General features: G+C 38.7%; 2 protein-coding genes across 3 annotated transcripts; one reads left to right on the plus strand and one right to left on the minus strand.

The window, feature by feature from the left end:
- The first annotated feature begins 3,064 nt into the window (after positions 1-3,064).
- LOC145901349 (uncharacterized) lies at positions 3,065-15,035 on the plus strand. 2 transcript variants are annotated; one of them, XM_082988996.1, is made up of 29 exons: positions 3,065-3,181; positions 3,386-3,655; positions 3,851-3,964; positions 4,078-4,188; positions 4,313-4,573; positions 4,703-4,816; positions 4,997-5,110; positions 5,367-5,639; positions 5,809-5,925; positions 6,030-6,140; positions 6,660-6,926; positions 7,176-7,289; positions 7,773-7,886; positions 8,321-8,572; positions 9,013-9,126; positions 9,425-9,538; positions 9,872-10,153; positions 10,629-10,748; positions 11,138-11,248; positions 11,385-11,645; positions 12,038-12,148; positions 12,233-12,346; positions 12,650-12,913; positions 13,141-13,257; positions 13,317-13,430; positions 13,995-14,258; positions 14,461-14,574; positions 14,654-14,767; positions 14,860-15,035. In XM_082988996.1, the coding sequence occupies exons 1-29, from the start codon at positions 3,109-3,111 to the stop codon at positions 14,934-14,936; spliced, it is 4,596 nt and encodes a 1,531-aa protein (XP_082845122.1). In that variant the 5' UTR covers positions 3,065-3,108; the 3' UTR covers positions 14,937-15,035. The 2 variants fall into 2 exon arrangements, with proteins under 2 accessions (XP_082845122.1, XP_082845124.1); XM_082988998.1 differs by having other exon boundaries at positions 12,683-12,913.
- A 2,817-nt stretch (positions 15,036-17,852) lies between these two features.
- On the minus strand, positions 17,853-21,619 carry LOC145903013 (uncharacterized). The gene is made up of 2 exons (XM_082991103.1): positions 21,342-21,619; positions 17,853-21,084 (listed from the first exon to the last, which is right to left on the minus strand). The coding sequence occupies exons 1-2, from the start codon at positions 21,617-21,619 to the stop codon at positions 17,853-17,855; spliced, it is 3,510 nt and encodes a 1,169-aa protein (XP_082847229.1).
- Positions 21,620-21,894: the final 275 nt, after the last annotated feature.

A 21,894-nucleotide genomic window follows, 5' to 3' on the forward strand; every position in this document is an offset into this window, starting at 1 on the left:
GGAGAATACTACGCGGAAGACTTGACCATCTGCATAGCAGAGCTCGGTTTATCCAAGTTCGTACAAATCTGAAGGATACAAATGCATAACATCAAAAATTTACTGCAAAACATATTTGCATTCCATTATTTTACCAAATGCTTTAACGCAATACATTTTTTTAAATGATGGATTTCATTACAAGCTTAACTGGTTTAAAAAACGTATTCGGATATTTCGTTTAATGTCATAGATCAGAGACAAAATGTTAGGCATGAAACAAAGTATTCGGACATTCAGGATAATCGCCTAATCCGGATAAATTTATCGAACAAATCGGTAACCGGATTAACCGAGTTCTACCGTAGTTAGAATGACAACAACTGTATCTAATTTACCACAATATGTGGTGGCGATCAAATCAACCACTTGGCTTGTACAACGGGCCGGGGATCTCCCGTCTCTCTCAATCGATTCGTGACGAGGATACGGAGGTCGGTCCTTCTAAAATATGCTCGTGCAACTATGTGCGACTATGTGCAACTATGTGCGACTATGTGCAACTATGTGCAACTATGTGCAACTATGTGGAGCTATGTGCAACTATGTGGAGCTATGTGGAGCTATGTGCAACTGTGTGTCGCTATGTGCAACTATGTGGAGCAATGTGCAACTACGTGAAGCTAGGTGCAACAATGTGGAGCTATGTGGAGCTATGTGCAACTATGTGGAGCTATATGCAACTATGTGGAGCTATGTGCAACTATGTGGAGCTATGTGGAGCTATGTGCAACTATGTGAAGCTATGTGTCGCTATGTGCAACTATGTGAAGCTATGTGTCATAGGTCATCAAGGCCCGCAAGGCTTAGACGCCCAAAACAAGAAATAAAATTGAATACTGCATGTTAAATCTTGCTTTTACTCTATAAGTCACTACCTTTTACATTTGGGATTTGTAGATTTTGTTTTTCACTGAACACTGAAATTGGAATTATTGCTTTTAAATACCCTGTATACAAGAAGACAGTTTTAAACAGTTGTCCGCCCCCCGAACGTGATCCTTACTCACATGTGTGTGGCGCTTGGTAAAAAGTGTTTGGCGACCCCTGTTTTATGCAATGTAGACCAAGTTATTTTAAAAATAAAGGTGTGTTTTGACACGGACTAATTTGATATTGTAATTGTTACAGGTTGAATGCTTTTGCTGTGGTCGTGGGCTTTTCAATGCGACGCTCTAATATGAAATGGCTAGAACCCAGTTTGAAAGCTTCTCCGCCGCTTTGACTCAAGTTTAAACGGTTGCTATCCATGTTTGTCGGTCAGGAAAATGTTATTCCGTCTTGGCCCTATGTCAATCGAACACATCCATATTCGACACGTCAGCTATACACTTTTGTTTAATAAATAAACTCTTTTTCAGTTCTGGAAACCAGCGTGGGCTACAACGCAGTTTAACAACAATGGTTTTGCAGTGGAAAATTAAAGCAAGCGTACCACTCGCTGACCTCGACGTGATTGAGAGAACAATTAACAATGCCGCTCCCGCTCACAGGGTCGTAAAACAGCACATTACTCGGCTCAACACTCTGATGTTGCACTTGGCTCAACTTAACCTCATCCTATTGCGGATTAAGCTTTGTGAGGATTTATCCTCTTTCATCCTCATCCTCTAATTACCCGTTGAGCAAGTGGTGTGAGCATCACTACTGAGGTGCCGATCAGCCTGTTACTGTTTCGAATTATTTGTGTAGTAGTTGTTGGTGCATGTATATCTAGCTCTAGGTTTCTTTTACCAACCTGTATTTCATTTTATTATGATTGGTTGTACTTTTAGGTAACAAACATTATATACGCACCATTCGTACCATGCACAGCAGCACATCAGGCATTCTTTTGGCTTGTGCTAGTTCTCCATGTGGATCTCGGATCGTTAAGACGGTTTTGTTCGGGTGAAAGTATGAAATATATTGAAAGACGTTTTTGATTTTGCTATTTAAATTATCAGCCAAGTAAGACTTTTAACACCATGTGCATCCCAAAACTCGCAACATAAAACAATAAATTAACTGTTGAGTTGTGTGGCGGAAATCTGTACACAGTCACATAGTTGTGAATATCTTGCTGGAATGGGAACCCATACATTATAGGCAGTAAGGTTGCAATAATTCAAGTTGACAAATCACTCATTGTGTCATCTGCCAACTTGAAACAATCTTAAGCTGAAATGCCATGTCCTTTGATTGTAAGCTCTGAATAGGAAGGTAACAGTATATACGGAGACATGCTACTTTGGTCTCCCCAATAGGGCATATCACTAAACCGTTTGTATAAATATAGAAATGTTAACGTATGTATAAATTAACGATTATATAGTGATTCACAGCAGAACTTATCTTTTATAGTTCGTACAGTACTAAAGGTATATTTAAACCGATCAGATTGCAGAGATCCTGGTTTGGTGTTCCGTTTTACACATCTGCGCTGAATTTCTTGCAATCTGTTACCGTAAGGGGGCGCGAAAGAGAGTGGGTGCATTCCTTTAAAAGCCAGTGGACATTCAGACGTGGGTTCAGTTTCAACAATGGGACAATTTAATGATTGCAATCCGGATTGTTGATGTCCATCGGGATTGAAGGCCTCTTGGACCTCAGAATATATACAAAAAGAAAACAAGCGATTCACTACTTTAAACTTTTGCATGTATCTTTTGTAATTTCTCATTGCAAATAATTGAAACACTTTGTCACAAGGAGCAACTATTTCCCTTAGAACAATACCACGTGCTTTATTTCCCTTAGAACTACATTACAAAGTTATAACATGGTCACCAGCAAGGTATTCATCGTCGAGGCAATCGTGTCCAAACCAAATTAAAATCGCTGCAGTTGTAGATATAAACAAGCTAATAAAGTTTCTAACTAACTTTTTGAACGCAACATACAATAACTGTAAAAACACATACTTTTAACATTCGACTGCCAAACAGACATTGGACCCTTTCATAATATCATGGGTGACTGCACACGAAAATCGCGCTTGCCAAAATCGCGGAGGAAATAAAAGGCTTCGGCGTTGTAAAGTATTTCTCGTGCAGTCAATCAATTGTGCTACAGAGTGAGGTGGGCAGAATGAAAATGGGTTACTTACTTCTGTTGGTAGCTTTACTTTTCGGGCTGGCTGATGTGGCAATGTGTATCAGGGGTAAGTTGAAATAATTCATAGTAAAGCTTTTTTCAAGAAATTAACTCTTTACATTCTTATCTGGTATTTCTTTGTTGAATTTATATGAAAAAATGCAAAATCTTTTAATTTTCCTTGCTAAAAAAACATTACAATCAAGTAGATTAATTCTATTGTTTTGCAACAGCGTACAAGCATTTGCATTAGGATTTATTTTGCTTTTAGGTAAAACTTGGGTTGGAGGCGCAAGACAGGTGGGCCCAAACCCCCATCCAAACCCCAAAAATGTAAGAGTGGTTTACAGCCGATGTTACTCGGGGCTTGCAAACAGGGTTGTTCTCTCAGTAAAGAGTGGACGAAGATATTCCGACACTTTTAATGCTACTTTACTCAATATTTACTCATGGGGTTTTCGTGCACAAGTTAGAAGAACGGATGCTGCAAGAAATGATTGGGGTCAGTCTCGAGTATACCTGAGATGGTTGGCAAATTTCGGTAAGTAAAAGTTAATTTCATGTTAGTTTTGTATATAAAAGCTTGTGAAAGTATGTGCAGACTCATGTGCGATTTTTATTATTAAGTTGGGTTTCCTAAAACGTGTGTGCCTACGTACCAGCAATAACCTTACATTAAACGTTAAACGGAGACTGAAACAATATTATGCACAATCCTGAATGTTCTATCCTACAGGAACACCAAACTTCACAGAGAATCCCTGTTACAATGGTGGTTCTTGCACGAACAGTAAACGAGGAAGACGCTGTGATTGTGCCCCTCAATTTGCAGGATTGCTTTGTGAAAGACGTAAGAACATATATGAAAAATCAGTTGTACTTGAATAATTTTTCAGCATTGAAAAAATTTGAAAAAAATTGCTTTACCTAATTTTTTGTGCTTTTATCGAAATGTTTGGGTAGGTTTGGTCCACTGCAACCCAAATCCTTGTTACCTGGGAAACTGTACTGAACTGGCAGACGGTTACTCGTGCGCTTGCCCCGAAGGCCGACTGGGCATAAACTGCACTGACTGTAAATGCTGTTGCTTTTTTTGTTTTATCTCAATACTCCATAATGTGTTAAATCCAATTCAAATATACTTATTTGGTTTTATTCAACTCGGCAAACATGGAAACTTTGTTAACATTTTATTCAGCTTTTACTGTTGGGGAAATCGATCCCATGTTTGATGATTTGTTTGGGAAAAGCCTTCGAAACAATGTCACCTATCTCACTTGCAAAAGCGAACCTGCCTACAATGTTGAACTCTCAGCAAGAAATAACACGTGGGGAAACGTGAGAGTGAAACTGAGCAACATATTTCAATCGGGATTCAGTTTGGAAGTGTGGAAATCTGATAACAAAGAAACAAAGAAAGAAGCCGACCCAACTGTCATATACTGGAAAGCATTTTTTCGTAAGCGTTTATACATCCAAGAATTATTTCGAAATACATATTTATGACAATGACGTAACTTTTATATGCGTTTTTATTTTTAACGATTTTTTACCGTAACTTATATCAATCATGACCTGGCTCTTTCAGATTCGGTCCACATCAATTACAACCCCTGTCAAAACGGCGGTACTTGTCAAAACATGGTAAACGGAAGTGTCTGCGATTGCCCTTTCCTTACCACAGGAAGATTTTGTGAAACAAGTACGTATAATTCTCACGGTTAACAGAATACTCATATTACGTGATGATACTTATCAATAATTACATTTCGATCGTATGTTTACAAACATATGTTAAGTTGTATTAAATCATTTATATGCTCTGTTGTTTTCTTTAGACCTTTTTCGAATAACCGTTTTTATGGACAAATTATATTTTTAGACATAACGTATTGTTATTGGGAACCTTGCGGAAATGGAGGTACTTGTATTCCAACTCCAACCGCCTACACATGTGAATGTCCGCTATATTTCAGTGGAGATAGATGTTACGACAGTACGTTTACACTTAATTTCCTTTACAAATGATTTGGTTCAAGGCACACTCGTTAACTATGCGTTAAATCTTCCATAGACCAAAGATGATGCATGTAATTTTGGCTGAATTTAAGGCTTTTGCAATGAGCAATAACAAATTGTTATGTCCCCGTATAGCGAAATAACCTGCATCTGATACACAAGCCAACTTGCGTGTTAACTATTGTGTCTCATTACAATTACGTTCCTTACAAGTAATTGCAAAATTATCGCAGGGGCGGAAGTTTACTCCATTGCGCGATTAGCAATGTACAACATGAGATGGGCACCGAATGGCAGAATAGCGGACATTGCTTACCATAGATGTTATACTGGAATCGCTTCATACATCAATGTAACAGCAACCGGCGCATCTTATTCTGAACAACTATTTAACGCCACAGTCACGGAAATTTATACCTGGGGATTCAGTGCCTATATACAAAGGGTTGACCAGAGCACAAACAAGTGGTGGCAAGATGTCAATTTGCGCTACTGGGCAGTATTTGGTGAGTGGAATGTGACTGTTGAGTCACTTAAGGTTAAAAAAAAATAAGTTTGCGGTCACAAGTTTGCGGTCACACATGCTAAGAAAGTTTTAGGTCGTTTGAACGAAACGAGCATAAAGGCTGAAAACTATCAATTGTCAATAAAGTATACTGAAATATTTTTTACCAGAAAGCGGAGAGTTTGAAGAAAATCCATGTAAAAACGCCTCTAGATGCACAAACGCTGTTGAGGAGGGAAGGAAATGTCGCTGCAATCCAGGCTATGGGGGAGAATTTTGCGACGAAGGTGATTTTCCACAAATGTAATAAATAACAAATATTGAAGGCATTTCCCACACACCGTGTTTTTCAAAAGAACTTCAATCTAAAGTTAACTTTTGGTGATTGCAGTGTTAAATCATTGTTATCCGCATCCATGCCACAGTGGAAAGTGCATCGAATTGGAACAAGACTACGAATGCAGTTGTCCAGAAGGAAATAGTGGTCGCAATTGTGAGATTGGTAAGCCAAAATCACTTTGATGTGGCATTTGAGGTTTCAGTAGTAATTACTACCAATTGGGCGAGCTATTGGTTATCGACGACCGTTGATAAGGAAAACATGTTTCATGTGGTACTGTTGGTGATTTGCACCGAACGGTTATTACCTTTATTGCTAAATATGGCATTTAACTGCATAAAATCTAGTGAAAAGTAGATTGGGTACGAAAACAGATACATCTATATTCCCTTGCACTTTTTTCCTTATCTCACCTACTATAGGTTCGTTACTACACTGTAGTTCACAGTGTGAGCTTGAGGTGATAGCGTAAAGAAAAGACTCTCAGTCGCAAGGGTTTTTTTTGTGTTCATTTTATTGCTTTTTTTTACTACTACTGCGTAATTTTTGTAGAAACTGACGATGCTTACTTAAGCGAAATCGATTCTTTACAATAAAATCTGCTGACTTCAATCCGAGGCTTGTTGCTTCATTATATATATTCCCTTGCACTAATTACTGTATTGAACATATTTGATGCAGTGACCAAAATCAGTGGCAGGATTTCAGTCGGCGAACACCAAAATCCGTTGTACGAGAAAATCGTTGAAGTCGTATATGACCGCTGTAGAAATGGAACTGCATCGAAGATTAAAACGGCCACCGAAGGCCAGCCAAGATTTCCTGCCAGATTTGCCACAACTGTTGTCGAGATATTTCCGTGGGGATTCCGCGGCCGAGTTAGGAGAATTGACCGCGTTCAGAATAGTTGGACTCAAAACCCAACTCTTACTTGGACAGCTTTTTATGGTAGGAACTATTTTTTCATTGGGACTACGTGGCATTGAATATATAACAAAAATCTGACGACATAATAAAAAAAAACTCGTCTGCCCTAACCACGGTAGCAAACGCCAAGTTTTGTAGTTGAAACGTATGTAGCGTCAATATTAATGTCATAAATCCATTTTCTTAGGTTTGTCACTGCTGTTATAGAGAGGGTGATATTGCGTGTATTCTGTATTCACCACAAAGTTTATTACCGTCTTTGACCCACAGATGCCCCCGAAATGTTGGAAACCCCGTGCTTTAACGCGACGTCTTGCAGAAACACAGCTGCAGGGCGCCAATGCCGATGTTCTGAAGGGTATGGAGGGGAATTTTGTCAAACACGTCAGTTCGATCGAATATTTCAATATTTATAGTAGTGGACGGGAAGTTGTTAAAAATATTGTTAACAACCTCATTGCCGTGTTTCGTAGCTGACCTGGACAAAGTCCAACCTATATAAACCACATTGGTAATTCTGTGCAATTCTGCAGTCTGAGAAAAGGCATTTTGCAATGACCGCATGATTAACAACTCTTGAATACTCTGTGAATTGCTGAAACGATTGTGTAAGATAATTGTCTCAAAAACATGGACTTTTTCTGGTTAAATTTGGCTGTTTTCCGCTATGCTGGCCCATAGTTTGTTCAGCGGCCTTGGGAAGGGGAATTGAAAGAAAAAGTTAACATCCCTTTTATCTACTTCATTATTTTACTGATATAAAATGTTCTTTCGTTATGCTTCGTCATTACACTAATTTTAGGTGCGTTACTGCAAACATACGTATACGTATACGCTTTATGACAACAAATCATACTTGTGTTTTAGCCCTCAGATACTGCCAAAATCATAATTTGTGCGGCTATGATGCGTGTGTTGAATTGGACGATGGATACAAATGTCTATGCCCGGATGGTTTTGCTGGCGTCAATTGCAGCTACAGTAAGTCGGTTGTTTTGAAAGTGTTCAACGCATTTAACGTTTTTATGTAAATGGCTGATAGTACACGGTATACGCTTTATCAGATGCAAACGTTACCAACCGATCATTGTTTATCGTTTCAGGTTTTGTACATCAAATTTTATTGATTATATATTTGTAGTAATATTTCGATGCTAAAGGTGTTTTGTTTGCCACTTGGTGCCACAAAATGATTTGACTGTTCTTGTGAGCCTCAAGCCAGGAATTTAGGAACCATTGCATTAGTTGACAAGATACTAGAAAATGTTTATCCAGTCTGTACTATATTTTTTGTGTCAGTTATGAGGTAGAGGTGCACTAAAATACCATTCTTTTTTATACAGTCAGGAATAAATCCATTAGGCAAATACTTTTCCAAAGTCCCATTGACGTTCAATTTAATATTTTTTTGACAGGAATATCTCAAGGAGAAAATTATTTTGTCTTCCATCCAAGTGGAGGCATCAGCATAAACAAGACCATCAGTTACCCCAGGTGCATGATGGAAAATGCGACACGAATTGAAGTGACCTTACAAGATGAGGTCAAAGGTTTATTTGAGTACAAAGTTGTTGGAATCCACCAATGGGGATTCGTGGTAAACCTGGTGAAGCGAAACAATTATGTAAATTCCTTCAACATGGTCATTTACTGGAAAGCTTATTTTGGTGAGATCATTCTAAAATTATATGTTGGTTTCTTTTTAAAGATTGAGTTTTGTATCTTGTAAGTCTGCAGTACGCCGTATCAGTCTCTGGTCTATAACGTCTGTAGTTGCTGGTGCACTTTTTGTGACCTGACTGATTGCTATATCTTAATGGAGACTGGGGCTCTATGAGTCACTACATGACCTGTGTTGATCACCTCTCCGTGCGTTTTTTCTTTCTTTTTTTTAGCGCCGTTACCACATTGCTTATCTCACCATTTGCAGCACGTATAAAAAAAACGTATAAAACTTGTTTGGAACCAGCTTTCGCGAGACACTCCTCTTTCAATCAAGTAAGCTTTTAAGCAATCAGTCAAGTCACAGAAAGTGCACAAGAACCTACGAAAGTAAAATGTTTTCACCAACGATAGTGCCATGTACAGTAACCGCTAGAATTTACAGGAAAAGTCCAGTTTCACGCTAATCCATGTTTAAATGATGGACGATGCACCAATTCGGCGGAAGGAATATATTGCGTCTGCGCGCAGAGGTACTCAGGAGCCCGTTGTGAAATATGTGAGTAAATTGTTTTACAGTACAATTCGAAATGAACTGCATTACAAAGCGAACTTAACATGAATATTCCTATTTCGCTTACTTAATTTAAATCGAGCTTGCTTTGACGAAACCTTTATGACCATAAATAAAACGATATCGCAATGTAAGCCGCTTTCCACTTCACCTTTTCAATAAAGAAAAAAACGTTCAACTCTGGGTGGACCACAACAACAAAAAAAGATAATTGTTAACTCCGCATATGGGTGGGTTTAACCCCACCACTAATGACAAAAAAATCAATGGATATAATTTTCAGTTAAGCCATTTTGCGCCTCAAGCCCCTGTCAACACAACGGAACTTGCAGTGAAACACGTCATGGACCACAATGTACCTGCACGCAAGAGTACCAAGGCAGCTACTGCACAGAACGTACGAAGAAACTTGTACCTGACGAAAGCAATTGATTTTGGAAAAAATTAATTTAGAAAATTTGTCTGTTAGATATTGAAGTATTAAGAACATTTTTGTTTGTTTGTTTTAGGACTATTTGTAATTCTTTCACTAAAAGTCATGCGCCCTTTTCCTTTAACTCTTATAGATACAGTGTACGTTCCAATGCATATTAATTTACCGACTGAAAATTGTAGTTCCTTTTTATAGATTTTGCCATAACTTGCAAGGCGGTATCTGTATAAGTCCGCGTTGTGTAACACCTCTTGTACTTTTGTTGTGCGCATCGCTTATTATTAACTATATTTTCAGGTCCTACGTATCAAAGAAGTCAAAGAATTCCGTCGCTTTACGTTTACGAACCTCCGTATCGGGTGGTAATTAACGTGTCTTACCAGGAGTGTTTGAACGGTAAAGCACGGGAAGTGAGAATCGTATCGATCGAAAACTACCGAGCGCGGTGGGATACAACATTTGTTTCAAAAGTCCTTTCCATTCACCCATGGGGATTTCAGCTAGAAATTAACAAAACTAGGCAGTTATATGGCGATATGGGGATTTTTGAAATCTACATACGATACATGGCGATTATGGGTAAGTGTTTTACTCGACTTCTTGTGCAGTCGATTGAATCTTTTTCTCACCCCCTTCTAAAGTACATAAATAAGCTTCGCTTGGTTAAGTAAAACACTTTTAAGCCTACGCAATTCCCAGCAACACCAACACTGTGAGACCGAAAATCATTGTGTTAAAGCACAAAATACAAGTTTACGTATTTCTTGCAAGCTGTATAAAAATAAGCTACTAAGGCAAAGATTTGTTTATGCATAAGAAAATTATATGTTTATCTTATTGTTTATTATTTGTGCCCTTCACAGTGAAAATATACAAAGAAATTATGTTCAGCAAAACCCGTTGCTAAAACGTGTCACATCACGATTTCTATCTACTGCAACATTTCATTTGTAACCGCTTGAGATATGGCGGCACGATTGTAATAAAAACCCTAAAAACTTAAAGGATATATTAAAATACCATGTTTGTATTGAAACCACTCTTTTTCTTTAAGACAACGTGCGTTACCGATATACTTTTTGTGGACGCCACAGCTACTCTTGCGCAAACAACGCTGAGGTTCGAAATAAATGCCATTGCCACCGTGGTTGGGTTGGAGAAAGGTGTGAAAAAGGTACATCGACCTTATAAATACCCAGTAGTTATATAATCTGCAACTGCAGTAATTTAACACTTTATATTTTTAAAATGAAGCTATTACTCTACTATTGGAGTAGCATACGTTTGTAACACCATAGAGCCATATCCAGATTTAGCAATCTTTTATAGGCTTAACGTATATTTGCATAGCTTGGAAAAAGTGATTCCTAGGACTCATCATGATGATGCCGTGTAGTCGAAACTTTTATATTCTAAGAAACAGTATCTTGGCTGGATGATTTAGCAGCAATCTATGCCAGTCCTGGGAATCACTTTTAGCAAGAATTTCAGTGCTTTCATTCCAAAACCAACTCAAGTTGTCAGTAGGAGATCTATGCTTTTTATAAACATTGATATTTGCAGAGGTTGTGTACTGTTATCCAAACCCATGCAATGGTGGAGTGTGCTCAGAAGATGAAAGCGGTTATAATTGCGCATGCCCAGACGGAGCGACCGGACGCAATTGCTCAATCGGTAAGATGTTCACCTTTTGCCCCTTGTACAGTTTCCGTTCAAGCAGAACCCTTTAAAACAGCGGCACTGATCGGCAAAAGCTGAGCTTTTACCAACTTGGTTAAAGTTTTATTCTGCAAGTTGGTACTGTTTTTAGGTTACGCGACTGGACAAAACAGTCTTAACATCAGCACTTGGGAGTCGGAGTCATTAAACATGAGTGTGACATACGATTCTTGCAAAATTGAAAATGCTACCCATGTGGAATTATCCATTGATGGCGAAGTGTCTTCTTTGGTGCAAGTGAAACTTCAGAAAATATTTAATTGGGGTTTTGTAGTCATTTTATCAAAACGGACTGCTGTGAAAATAAACTGGAGTTTAATACCGATTCGACTCGAATGGAAAGCCCGCTTTGGTAAGATTTAGTTGTACCTCGATGGATGGATGTGAATCAATACGACACAGAGTGTTTTTTGTAACAACTCAGTAACATTAATGGTGTTTTCCGCACCCAAGTCACTTTGTTTCTTGCAGGCAATATGCATACCGGTGGTAGTTTTTGAGTAAAAAATCATTCGTAATATTCCCTTTCTGCATTACTAGTAAAATCCTGATTGTTGAACATGTTTGTTAGCGGTAAATGTTTAGCAATATCTGTTGCTAGCAATTCTGTAAAGAAATAAAGATAGATGTGGTTTGTCGTTAATCAGTTTACAATTCCGACACATATTTTTTAGTCTGCAAAGAACGGAGGTTAGTTTCTGCAAGCGTACATACCGTTAAACCGTATTCTTAATTTTCCCGCAGAGTCATTATATTTTGAAAACAACTGCAATAACCAAGGAGTATGTATAAATACTGAAAATGGGACTGCATGTACATGTCAAGGACGTTACACTGGAAAATACTGCGAGACAGGTCAATTAGTCCCTATCCCATTGTGTTTTTTTTTGTAGTTTTTGTCTTCTCGTGGTGTAATTTGAACGGCACATTTGTTATTAGTTCTCCCATATTGTCAAGGCAAGCCTTGTTTGAACAACGCAGTATGTGAGGACCTGTCTTATGGATATAAATGTTACTGTGCCCCGGGATTTGGTGGGGATAACTGTGAATATGGTATGTATGTGTTTGCGTTTCAAACAAAACCCCTGTTAATAGCGTTACATACTTTTTGTCACGATTTTCAGTTCAAAAAGTAATCCATTCAAAATAATTTGCACACCGTTCTAATACAGTTATTAAAATGTTTTCATTTCCACTAAATAAATCGACCCCGGACTTTGATAGCTTAAAATTAAAAATGATTCTTTTTGCATTTTCTCGGTATATTTTTATTTGCATATTTATTATATAGCTCAAATCAATTAACCTAAAATACTTTTTAATTAAGGTAACTAAGTCATATCGTTTTATTGTAAGGTGTCCACAGTGAAATATTGCTGCTTCCGGTAGAAATGGATAGAACTTACACATACAAGTATGTCGTGTTCAATTCCTGTTACGTCGAAGAACCAATCCGTGTAGATTTGGAAGTGTTGAACCTGGGGAATTATCACCAGTATTTTGCCCCAAGAGTTTATGAAAAGTACCGAAACGGCTTTCGTTTTGGTGTTTACAGAAATTATTACCGACATGTCGTTCAAACCATAACTGAGTATCGAATCCGCTACTCGGCAATTTTTGGTAAGTACACCGTTATCCTATTGCATGATTGCCAATTGTGGATCGTATTTCCTTCTGCAGAAAAGTTGATTAGGTTTGTGATCAAATATAAAACCGTTCGTGACTAAAAACCAAAATTTGTTCGTATTTAAGAATAGTCCTTACATCTTTCATAGCCTTTACCTTTGTGCATCTCGCACTTACAAGTAATTTAATTAAGATTTCATCAGTGCAAATGTGTATCGCAGCGTCGACAAACTTTACCGACAATCCCTGCAAAAACAATGCTGAATGCACTGTTACAAACAAGGATGACTTTTTCTGCAACTGTACTAAACCATTCCGTGGTCAACTTTGCCAAAAGAGTAAGTTTTTCTCCTCTTTGAAACGGTTGATCACTTTTTTAGCAATTAATTTTGTCCAGAGATAACTAAATGCTCATCACGACCGTGCCGAAACGGTGGTACATGCAACGACACGGAAATAGGTTACAGGTGCACGTGCAAAGATGGTTATAAAGGATCGCATTGTGCACGAGGTAAATGGATTAGTATATAGAAAATACAATATTTGTATTTATGTGATAGTGTGTCGCGAAATCATGTTCACATCACAAACAAGTGAAACCAAACATGTTTCGGCTCATTTTAGTTTGCCATGAGTTCTTGCAAATAGGTTGATTAGTCACCAAATATCGACAACGCATTATAACACACCAATTAGCATGATAAGTTATACACCACTGCCGATTACAGTTCATTAAACTAAAAATAAATTGCGTTTAATTGCATTAAAAACAAATTATTATTTCAAAATATTTTAATTTTTGGCAAAAAGTGTTGTAAGGTTTGGGATTGTCAACAGGAAGCGTCTAATAACATGTGAAATAACATTTCCACGTTGCGACGCACGCGTCTCTAAAAATGGGTATTAACGTAAATAAAAGTCAACGCCAATCACCGTAAAAAATTTTTTTAAATTTAAGATGTTTTGAAAAAATATAAGCATTGTGAAAAAAATTTTCAAACCTGTTTTTACGTTATTGATATTTACAAACTGTGTAATAGCTTGAAAATAACGCGTCTCATCATTTTTTCTTAAGTTCGATTTACCGGAAATTATTCATTGGAAGTAAAATCGGGTCGGGTTGCCTCAACAACAGTTAATGTTGTTTACGACGACTGCCATAACCGATTGGCGAAGGAGATCAGGGCGGAAGCTTTCATCAACAAATCTGCCAACTTGTTTTTAAATGTGGAAAATGTTCAAGTCCAACCGTGGGGATTCACCGCTACTGTTCGACGAAAAGATGGCCGAAGTAGTTGGGGCACATACAGGATATATATAAAATACAATGCATGGTTTGGTGAGTATTTTGTTTTTGCGGAGGTCCTCAATTGATCAATTTTTAGGCAAGATTTGTTGGCACTTGCGCGGAATAGTATTTCTAAAAAAAAATTGAGGGAAAAACATCTAGAAATGAAATATGCGTCTATCACAACAACATGTCCGCACTTATTTTATTTGAACTGATTTTCACATTTAAAAACTGCTCTTGGTATTACTAGACGATAGAAGTACCCAGGGTGAGATGTGCTATAATGGTGGAAGATGTGAAAACGTATTAAATGGACCCATCTGCCATTGTAAACCTGGATTTATAGGAAGACAGTGCAAAAAAGGTAAATAACCAAACACAATAAATCAAATTCTCACCAAAATTTAAACCCATGTTTGTTAAATTACAATTGTGCACTTTAGTTGACCATTGCCTAAGCAATCCATGTTACAACGGTGGAAAATGTCAAAATGATGAAAAAACTGGATTTACATGTGAATGTCTTGATGGATTTGTTGGAGTCAAATGTTCTGTTGGTTAGTTTTTTACTGAAGGAATCACATCAACGATGTCGTAAATCGTTCTGTTCCAAACGCACATTGTCTCACAAGGTTGTATTTTTTTACAGATGTAGCTGCTTTGAAAAAATCATCATATTCCTCTGACACGATTGACGTCGACAAATCGAAAGATATGCTTTATTAACACGACTTCGAGCGTTTGCTATCCACACTCAATGTATAAAACCGATTAGTGTATTTCGTATGATTTGTGTGTCCGTTGTCTGTCACATGTACATTGAGCCAGTTTTACTTGAATAAATAGTAATGCATTTCACGTTTCGCGAAAAAAATTGTCGAAACACTATTTTGGTTAGGTACACATCTCACGGATTTACACATAATTTTAAGAAGAAAAAGACTGGCCCATACTGTTGTTAAGATTGTCATGTTTAAAAGAAGACGTTTCGGCAAAAACTTATGCCATCATCAGTTTGAATGACGCGGTTGGTGTAGCTTCATCATCATAAGGAGCGGACCTGACGAACGTCACAGATAAGGCTCGCGCGGGTGGTGACGTCATGTTGTTATCGGCCACACACCACTTGAGGGCGCAGTATGCGACGCAAACCGCAAAAGTACACAGTAAACAGCATGTTTCTTTTGTGTTTTATGCCGTTTATTGTGTACTTTTCCGTTTTGCGTCTTCTTAGCTCTATTTCTTAGTCTTTTTTGTCGCGCAATCGCAGCAATTATCTTTTTGTTTGTGCCGCGACTATGATATCGCCCTATGTTTTTGCAACTGTTTCCACAAATAATCAGAGATCATGGTTTTCGGTCTAACAGATCACAAAGTGATCTCACAGATCTTGGCTTTTGGTCTCATAGATCATAACATCAGTCCACCAGACCAAACTTAGTCCAAAAACAGAGACCATCGGTGACGCGACCTACAGCCAACATAATGTCAGAAAAAGTAAGTTGCTACGTCGTAAGGCGGCCGAGTAACCCGCTTTCATACTTTTGTCAACTAACATCCCTCTGGTCAGAACGAGACTCCTCGTGACAGTCTTGATGTTGGGTTTCGCAGAGATACAATTTCATCAAAACCTTCCGACAAAACATTTCTTCGCGCCCCTTCAAGTACTTTATTACACGACATGCTTTGCAAAACATTAGCAATAGACACCCACGCAACATGTAACAACTTGAAACAACCTCCGGACATAGCGGTACGTCTGTACTTGCCCGGTGCGATAGCCAGCAAAATCAGCATTATATTTAGGACGGGGATGTTAAACTAGGATTTTGATCATCAGAAAGGAAATTACTTTTGTGATGCTGTTGTAGTTTCTAAAAAGGTTATTGGTGCCATGAATACAATTGCATTATTTCGGTAAGAACGGATTTGTGCATACAACAGTATATCTTGGAAATATCAACTTAAATAGCGCATACAAATAAATTTAAAAATGCTGTTTCAACTGTTCTCTTGTTATTGCATAAGCTGCTGTAATGTCGCGAAAAGTCGCGAACAGTTTAAACATAATTTTTTGGACTGGTGTTAAATATCGTGAAGCTAAAGTCGAATTTGGGGTTGTCTTGCCAAAATGGCGCAAATGGTGGGAACAGCGTGGAAGATGGCATATTGTATTGTTCATCAGAATACACAGGAATATTCTGGGAAATACGTGAGTTCAATTATTCAATTTATATCATGACATTTTTGAATATTGCTTTAATTGCTTTTAAACAACGGTAAGAACAAATACAGATAATTCTTCTCTACCAATTTCATTTTTGCCTTCGTCAAATGTATTGGAAGAAGATGTAAAGCATAATTTACTGAACTCTACGCTCCTATTTTTAGGACTTGTTCATTGTCTTTCTAACCCATGCCATAGAGGTGAATGTATTGAACAGACAGGTGGTTATGAATGCATAATTGCCCGAATGGCTGGAAAGGAAAAAACGACATCCGTAAGAACGTGCAACATATTTTGCAGTTCCAGGTCTTTATGCTTCTTTATATTACATTCGTAAAACGATTTTTTTTAATGAAATTTTTTTTAAGTTTTGCGGTAACCATGTCCGTCCTGACTGCGGGTTGGCTCCTTTACAATATATTTAATGAGTTTTTCTTCCAGAGGGGCCATGGATACAAGGTACTGTGTAGGGTCTCACAGATATTCGTCCGAACCTGGCAAAGAGATAGTTTTGAGTTACGATCGTTGCTATAGCGGGGTTGCTAATGACGTCACGTTAGTTGATAATGGTCAAGTGTGGTGATTATATTACAATATATCACTATGTAACCACAAAAGCAGAATTTGTTCTTGAAAACTCAGCAAGATCCGTGTTAATAAATTACCGTTTTTGTAGTTGATATCCCTTTTAACTTTGTTTACCAGAGCAAAATCTGCCTCAATAGAAAATCAGAATTTGGTATCGAAGGAACACTTCTTTTTTTGACATATTTTTTTTTCTTTTTAAAGGTCCAAAATATCTCCGTTGTCAAAACTGAGAAACTTGCTATACCCAAGTTGATGAAAGAGTTATATGTACAGATGGACCGTGCATTTGATGGGAATAAATCGGATGGTTATCAACAACCCTGCGCCAAACTTAATGCAAACACATTTGAAATGATAGATATACTAAAATCAACCGTTTGCACCAAAACATTCGTTCAAGACGATGTCTGATTTTCGTGTTGGTTTCTATTCAACAATAATAAACACAACATAATGTTTTCAACATATTCAACAACCATGTTATGTAATTGTTTGCTTTTTCCACGTTTCCACAAAAGTATGGACATTGCTGATGGCTGCTTCAAAATTTAACTTTTCTATTAGAAATTTGTCGCAAGTGTGTAACGTTTGTGAAGGTTAAGTAGATAATTAGGAAGCCAAAACACACCGGGTGGTTTCATATAAATATGTCATTCTATGTAGGCTTATATAGCAAACAATGATTCGTCAAAACAAAGGGCGCAACTAGAGCCATGAAAATTGATTGATTGATTTAACAGTCACTGTATATACATATATGTACAAACATTCGACCAAAAGTTATTCTGGAAAACACCAAATATTACAAAGGGAGTCAACGGGCTTGCTTAGGTGTTGTTTGCCGGGGGATTTTCGATCTCTTCCAACAACATGTCCGAATTGCGTTTAGATGTTGCGTTGCGTTTAGACGAACCGCTTCCGGAGGTAACAAACTTATCCGACGTCTTCCTGCTGATATATCGTTTGGTCTCGTCAAACCTATCAGCGATAATATTGGAGTAAAGTATCGGGTTTAGGGCGCTGTTTATTGGCAGAAGGATGCAGGCGCTTGCCACGTATGCTTCTGTGGGCATCTTGACACCTGCCAAGCTCAAATAACCCATGATACAAACTGGAATCCAGCAGCAAAAATCAGTTGCGATAAGTCGGAATATTCTCCTCTGTAACCTTGTACTGGTGTTCGAACTCTTTGAGTTTTTCATACGGTTGCTCGCCTTATAAATGTAGCAGTAAACGGCAAAGATGTAGAAGAACATTAGAAAATTGATGGTGATAATAAGGGCTGAATATTCCCAGCCTCGTTCGTCACTCGTTGCAAACAGACGAGGCAAACACACACTTGTTTCACCGTAATAACCGAATTCGCCGCGTATCGAGTTGGGAAATGCATCGGAGACAATGTGTTTTGCTTCCGACCATCTTAAAACGACCTTGTTTGAGATATTGCTGGCGAGTTGTAGCATTGTCTCTACATTTATATCCTGAGAACCAAAGAAGTAATTGGAAAACCATACGGTTGTTTGAAAATACTCAATTTTGAACTTGATCAGTGGAAGTACTGCTATGATCACAGCAAAACCCCATGCCAGAAACGTTGTGAGGATGGCTACGGTTTTAAATTCGATTTGGCGTCCAAGCATAGGATTGTGAACCGTAGATAACCTGAATGTTGTCATTGCGGTCATGACAAAAGCGGACGCCTCGCAGGACGTAATAGCCAGGGCGCCCAGACTCGAACAGATCCAACTGGTTCTCCAGACGCGGTCGTGAATGCAGTACGAGCCTTTGAAGGAAACCCCAACCGACACTACGCTTAAGAGATATACACCCATAAGAAAATCAGCAACGGAGAGGTTGAGAATGAACATGTTGTTGCATTTTGTTATGGTATTCATAGAATTTGCCTGGTACAAGATTTTTGCTGTTGTCAGGAAAACTGCAGAGTTTCCAATAATTGCCAACATGCCCATAATCCAGAAAAATGCTCTAAAAACTAAACTGGCAATCATTTCGTATCGGTTTGAAAATGTTGTAAGACATTCGTCGCTGCCATCCTGACAGTTTGTGATGCCATTCTCCACAAACTTTATATCGATGGAATATACATTGCCCGAGAAGCATTTAAATCGTGTACTGCGGCAGAGCTGAACGGCCTCGTCACTTCCATCATTGCAGTCAAAAACTCCATCACAAACTAAACCAGAAGAGATATTTTGTTTTCGGTTCGCGCATTCCATCCATTTCCCTTTGCACAGAGTAGTTGCCTCATCTGATTCGTCGTCGCAATCCACAAAACCGTCGCAAACCCTTGACAGTGCGATGTTAACGTTATTGATGTTATGAATGCAGTAAAATCGTGAAGCGTTGCAGTATTGTTCTCCTTGCAGTGCGCATTGTGGGCTGATACCATCGATCCCGAACGTTTTTTCGACCACCCCATTGCAAAAACGAACTTTGGTGTCGATTTTGGACCGTTGCCACAGGGTCTTAATGCTTCGTACACACGAAGTTTGACAAAAGGCTGGTGGATTGGGACAATCACTACATTCGTCCTCGAACAATTTACACTCTGGATTTCCGTCGCATTTTCTTACCATTTCGAAGCCATTCCATGTCAGGCACTGCATAAATTTATCTGCAGTTTTGCTGCAACTACAGTATTTAGTGTTATAACCAGTGCAGTCTACTTTTGGGTTGCACAAGGCCTCTGTCATGTTCACACAGCTCGCATTGCATCGTATCTGTCCGGTGGGACATGAGCCACGTATTTCGTTGCAAATTGTCATATTTTTGCAAAAGCATTCGTCCGACAAATCGTAACAGTCAGCAATGCCATCGCAAACCTGACTTGGCGAAATCATTAAACGGCGGTCCAGGCACTGAAAGCATCTGAATTCACCTTCGACGAAACATAAATCCGATCGGTCGGCACAGTTTGGCAAGGAGTCGTAAAGATTCGCTTGCGGCAAACTACAGACAGATTTCCTGGTCGTGCCAGAGCAGCGAAATCCAAATCTTTCGCACCGTTCGTCGCTGTCATCGTTGCAGGATGATCCGACCGCACTGTTATCATCGCAGAAGTATTTGTTATCAATAAAATTTCCGTCTTGACATTGAAAGAGTTCTTTGCGTTGTTTGCCCATACCAGTGATATACCTTTTACCACTGACGCAAACTTCTTCATCAGGCGAGCATCGGTAGTTGTATAATGTGCTGATTAAAATTCCTTTTCCAGTGACGTTGTAATAAGATTGTGACTGATCACAATTAAACACAGTGACTTCATTTCCACACCAAGCTGGTGTCACCTTGCAGGAATGGTGAAGGGATTCCAGTTGAGTGCAGTTAAGCTCATCTGTCCAGTCCCCACAGTCGTTGACGCCGTTGCAAACTTTTTCATGATTGATACATCCACTCAAAGGGCACTTGTTGCTATAGCAACCGCATTGGAATTTGGCACACGTACAGTTCATCTCGTCCTCCGCTTGCGGACAATCCTGACTCCCGTCGCATCTCCGTTTCATGTCGATGCATCCTTTGATACTTCCACAGCCGCCAGGTTGTTTGTAGCAATTGCAAGCAAACTGGTTCGCTTTGCACGTGCAGTTTCTTTCGTCACTCCAATCACCGCATTCTGATTTTCCGCTACATTTGAAATGAAATCCCCATGGTAAACAGCCTGGAGATTTCGTGCAATTGAGAGTGGAATAACAATCACACTCAAAATAACCTTCGCCGCAACTGCAGTTTCTTTCATCCGACCAATCGCGACAATCGTTGTAGCCATCGCAGACTTTTTTATCTGGAACACAACCCTCGCAATTCCTCTGTCCCAAACAGTCACATTTGAAGTATTTTTCTGGGCAACTGCCTGCCGGTTCATCACTTCTGTCGAAGCAATCGTCCTTTCCGTCATTTACCGAACTATTCGGTACACACGGCGTAGTGCATCCATCGTTCACCTTTCCGTAACATGCGCACATCGTTTGGTTTTTTAAACAGGGATTCGGACAGTTTTTTTCATCACTCCAATCGCTGCAACTTGGTCTCTGGTCACATCTATATGACCAACAATTTGCTTAATTTTACTTGCTTATGGATTGAATATATATGAAGATGTAAAATAATATGCTTGTGACATTATTGGCACAGGAATATTTGTGGCTACAGAATGTTTGCAATTAAACACCACGCTAAGTTCAAAAGCCAAAGAAAAACAACAAACGAACTGTGGCAGAAATAAAAATACATTTGGTAAAAGCAGTTGATATTTTACAGAAAGTTAGTATTTCTATGTTTTGTTGTTGCTAACGTACCTGTCGGACTCTTTGTAAAATGTTGGGTATCCTGATATGCAGCCGGTGGATGTGTTTGCGCAGTCGCAGTAAAAATCGCCTGGTTTCTTCGTGGGTAGTTCATCACTCCAATCGCCGCACTGGTTGAATTTGTCGAATTTCCAGGCCATTGGAATGCACCCTGATCCCCAAGTGCAGTTGCTTTCTTTTCGACACGCACAGGCGAACATTGCCTCGGGACACACACAATCAATGTTGTCGAATGGTCCTGTGCACTTCCCTGAAGTAAAGATTGCCATTTTAGTTATGTGTATAGCATTTATTCGTGCGCCGTTATTGCAATTATTATTGACTAATACAAATAACTTGACAATCGGTGTAAAGTTTTGTTTCTACAAATTTATTTGGAAATTTGCTCGTTGCTTATCACCCACGCCAAGTCGGTCGATTTTTGTTTGGTTTATTTTATTTAAATATTGTTAGCAAACTTTCTTACTTTGCGTACTATTTTCTGAAATCGTGTGTTGCGCAGTAGACCAGCTCCAGATAAGAATCACACAAAAGAGCTTTGGGC

Source organism: Ascidia mentula, chromosome 5, assembly GCF_947561715.1.
Source record: "Ascidia mentula chromosome 5, kaAscMent1.1, whole genome shotgun sequence".
NCBI lineage: Eukaryota > Metazoa > Chordata > Ascidiacea > Phlebobranchia > Ascidiidae > Ascidia > Ascidia mentula.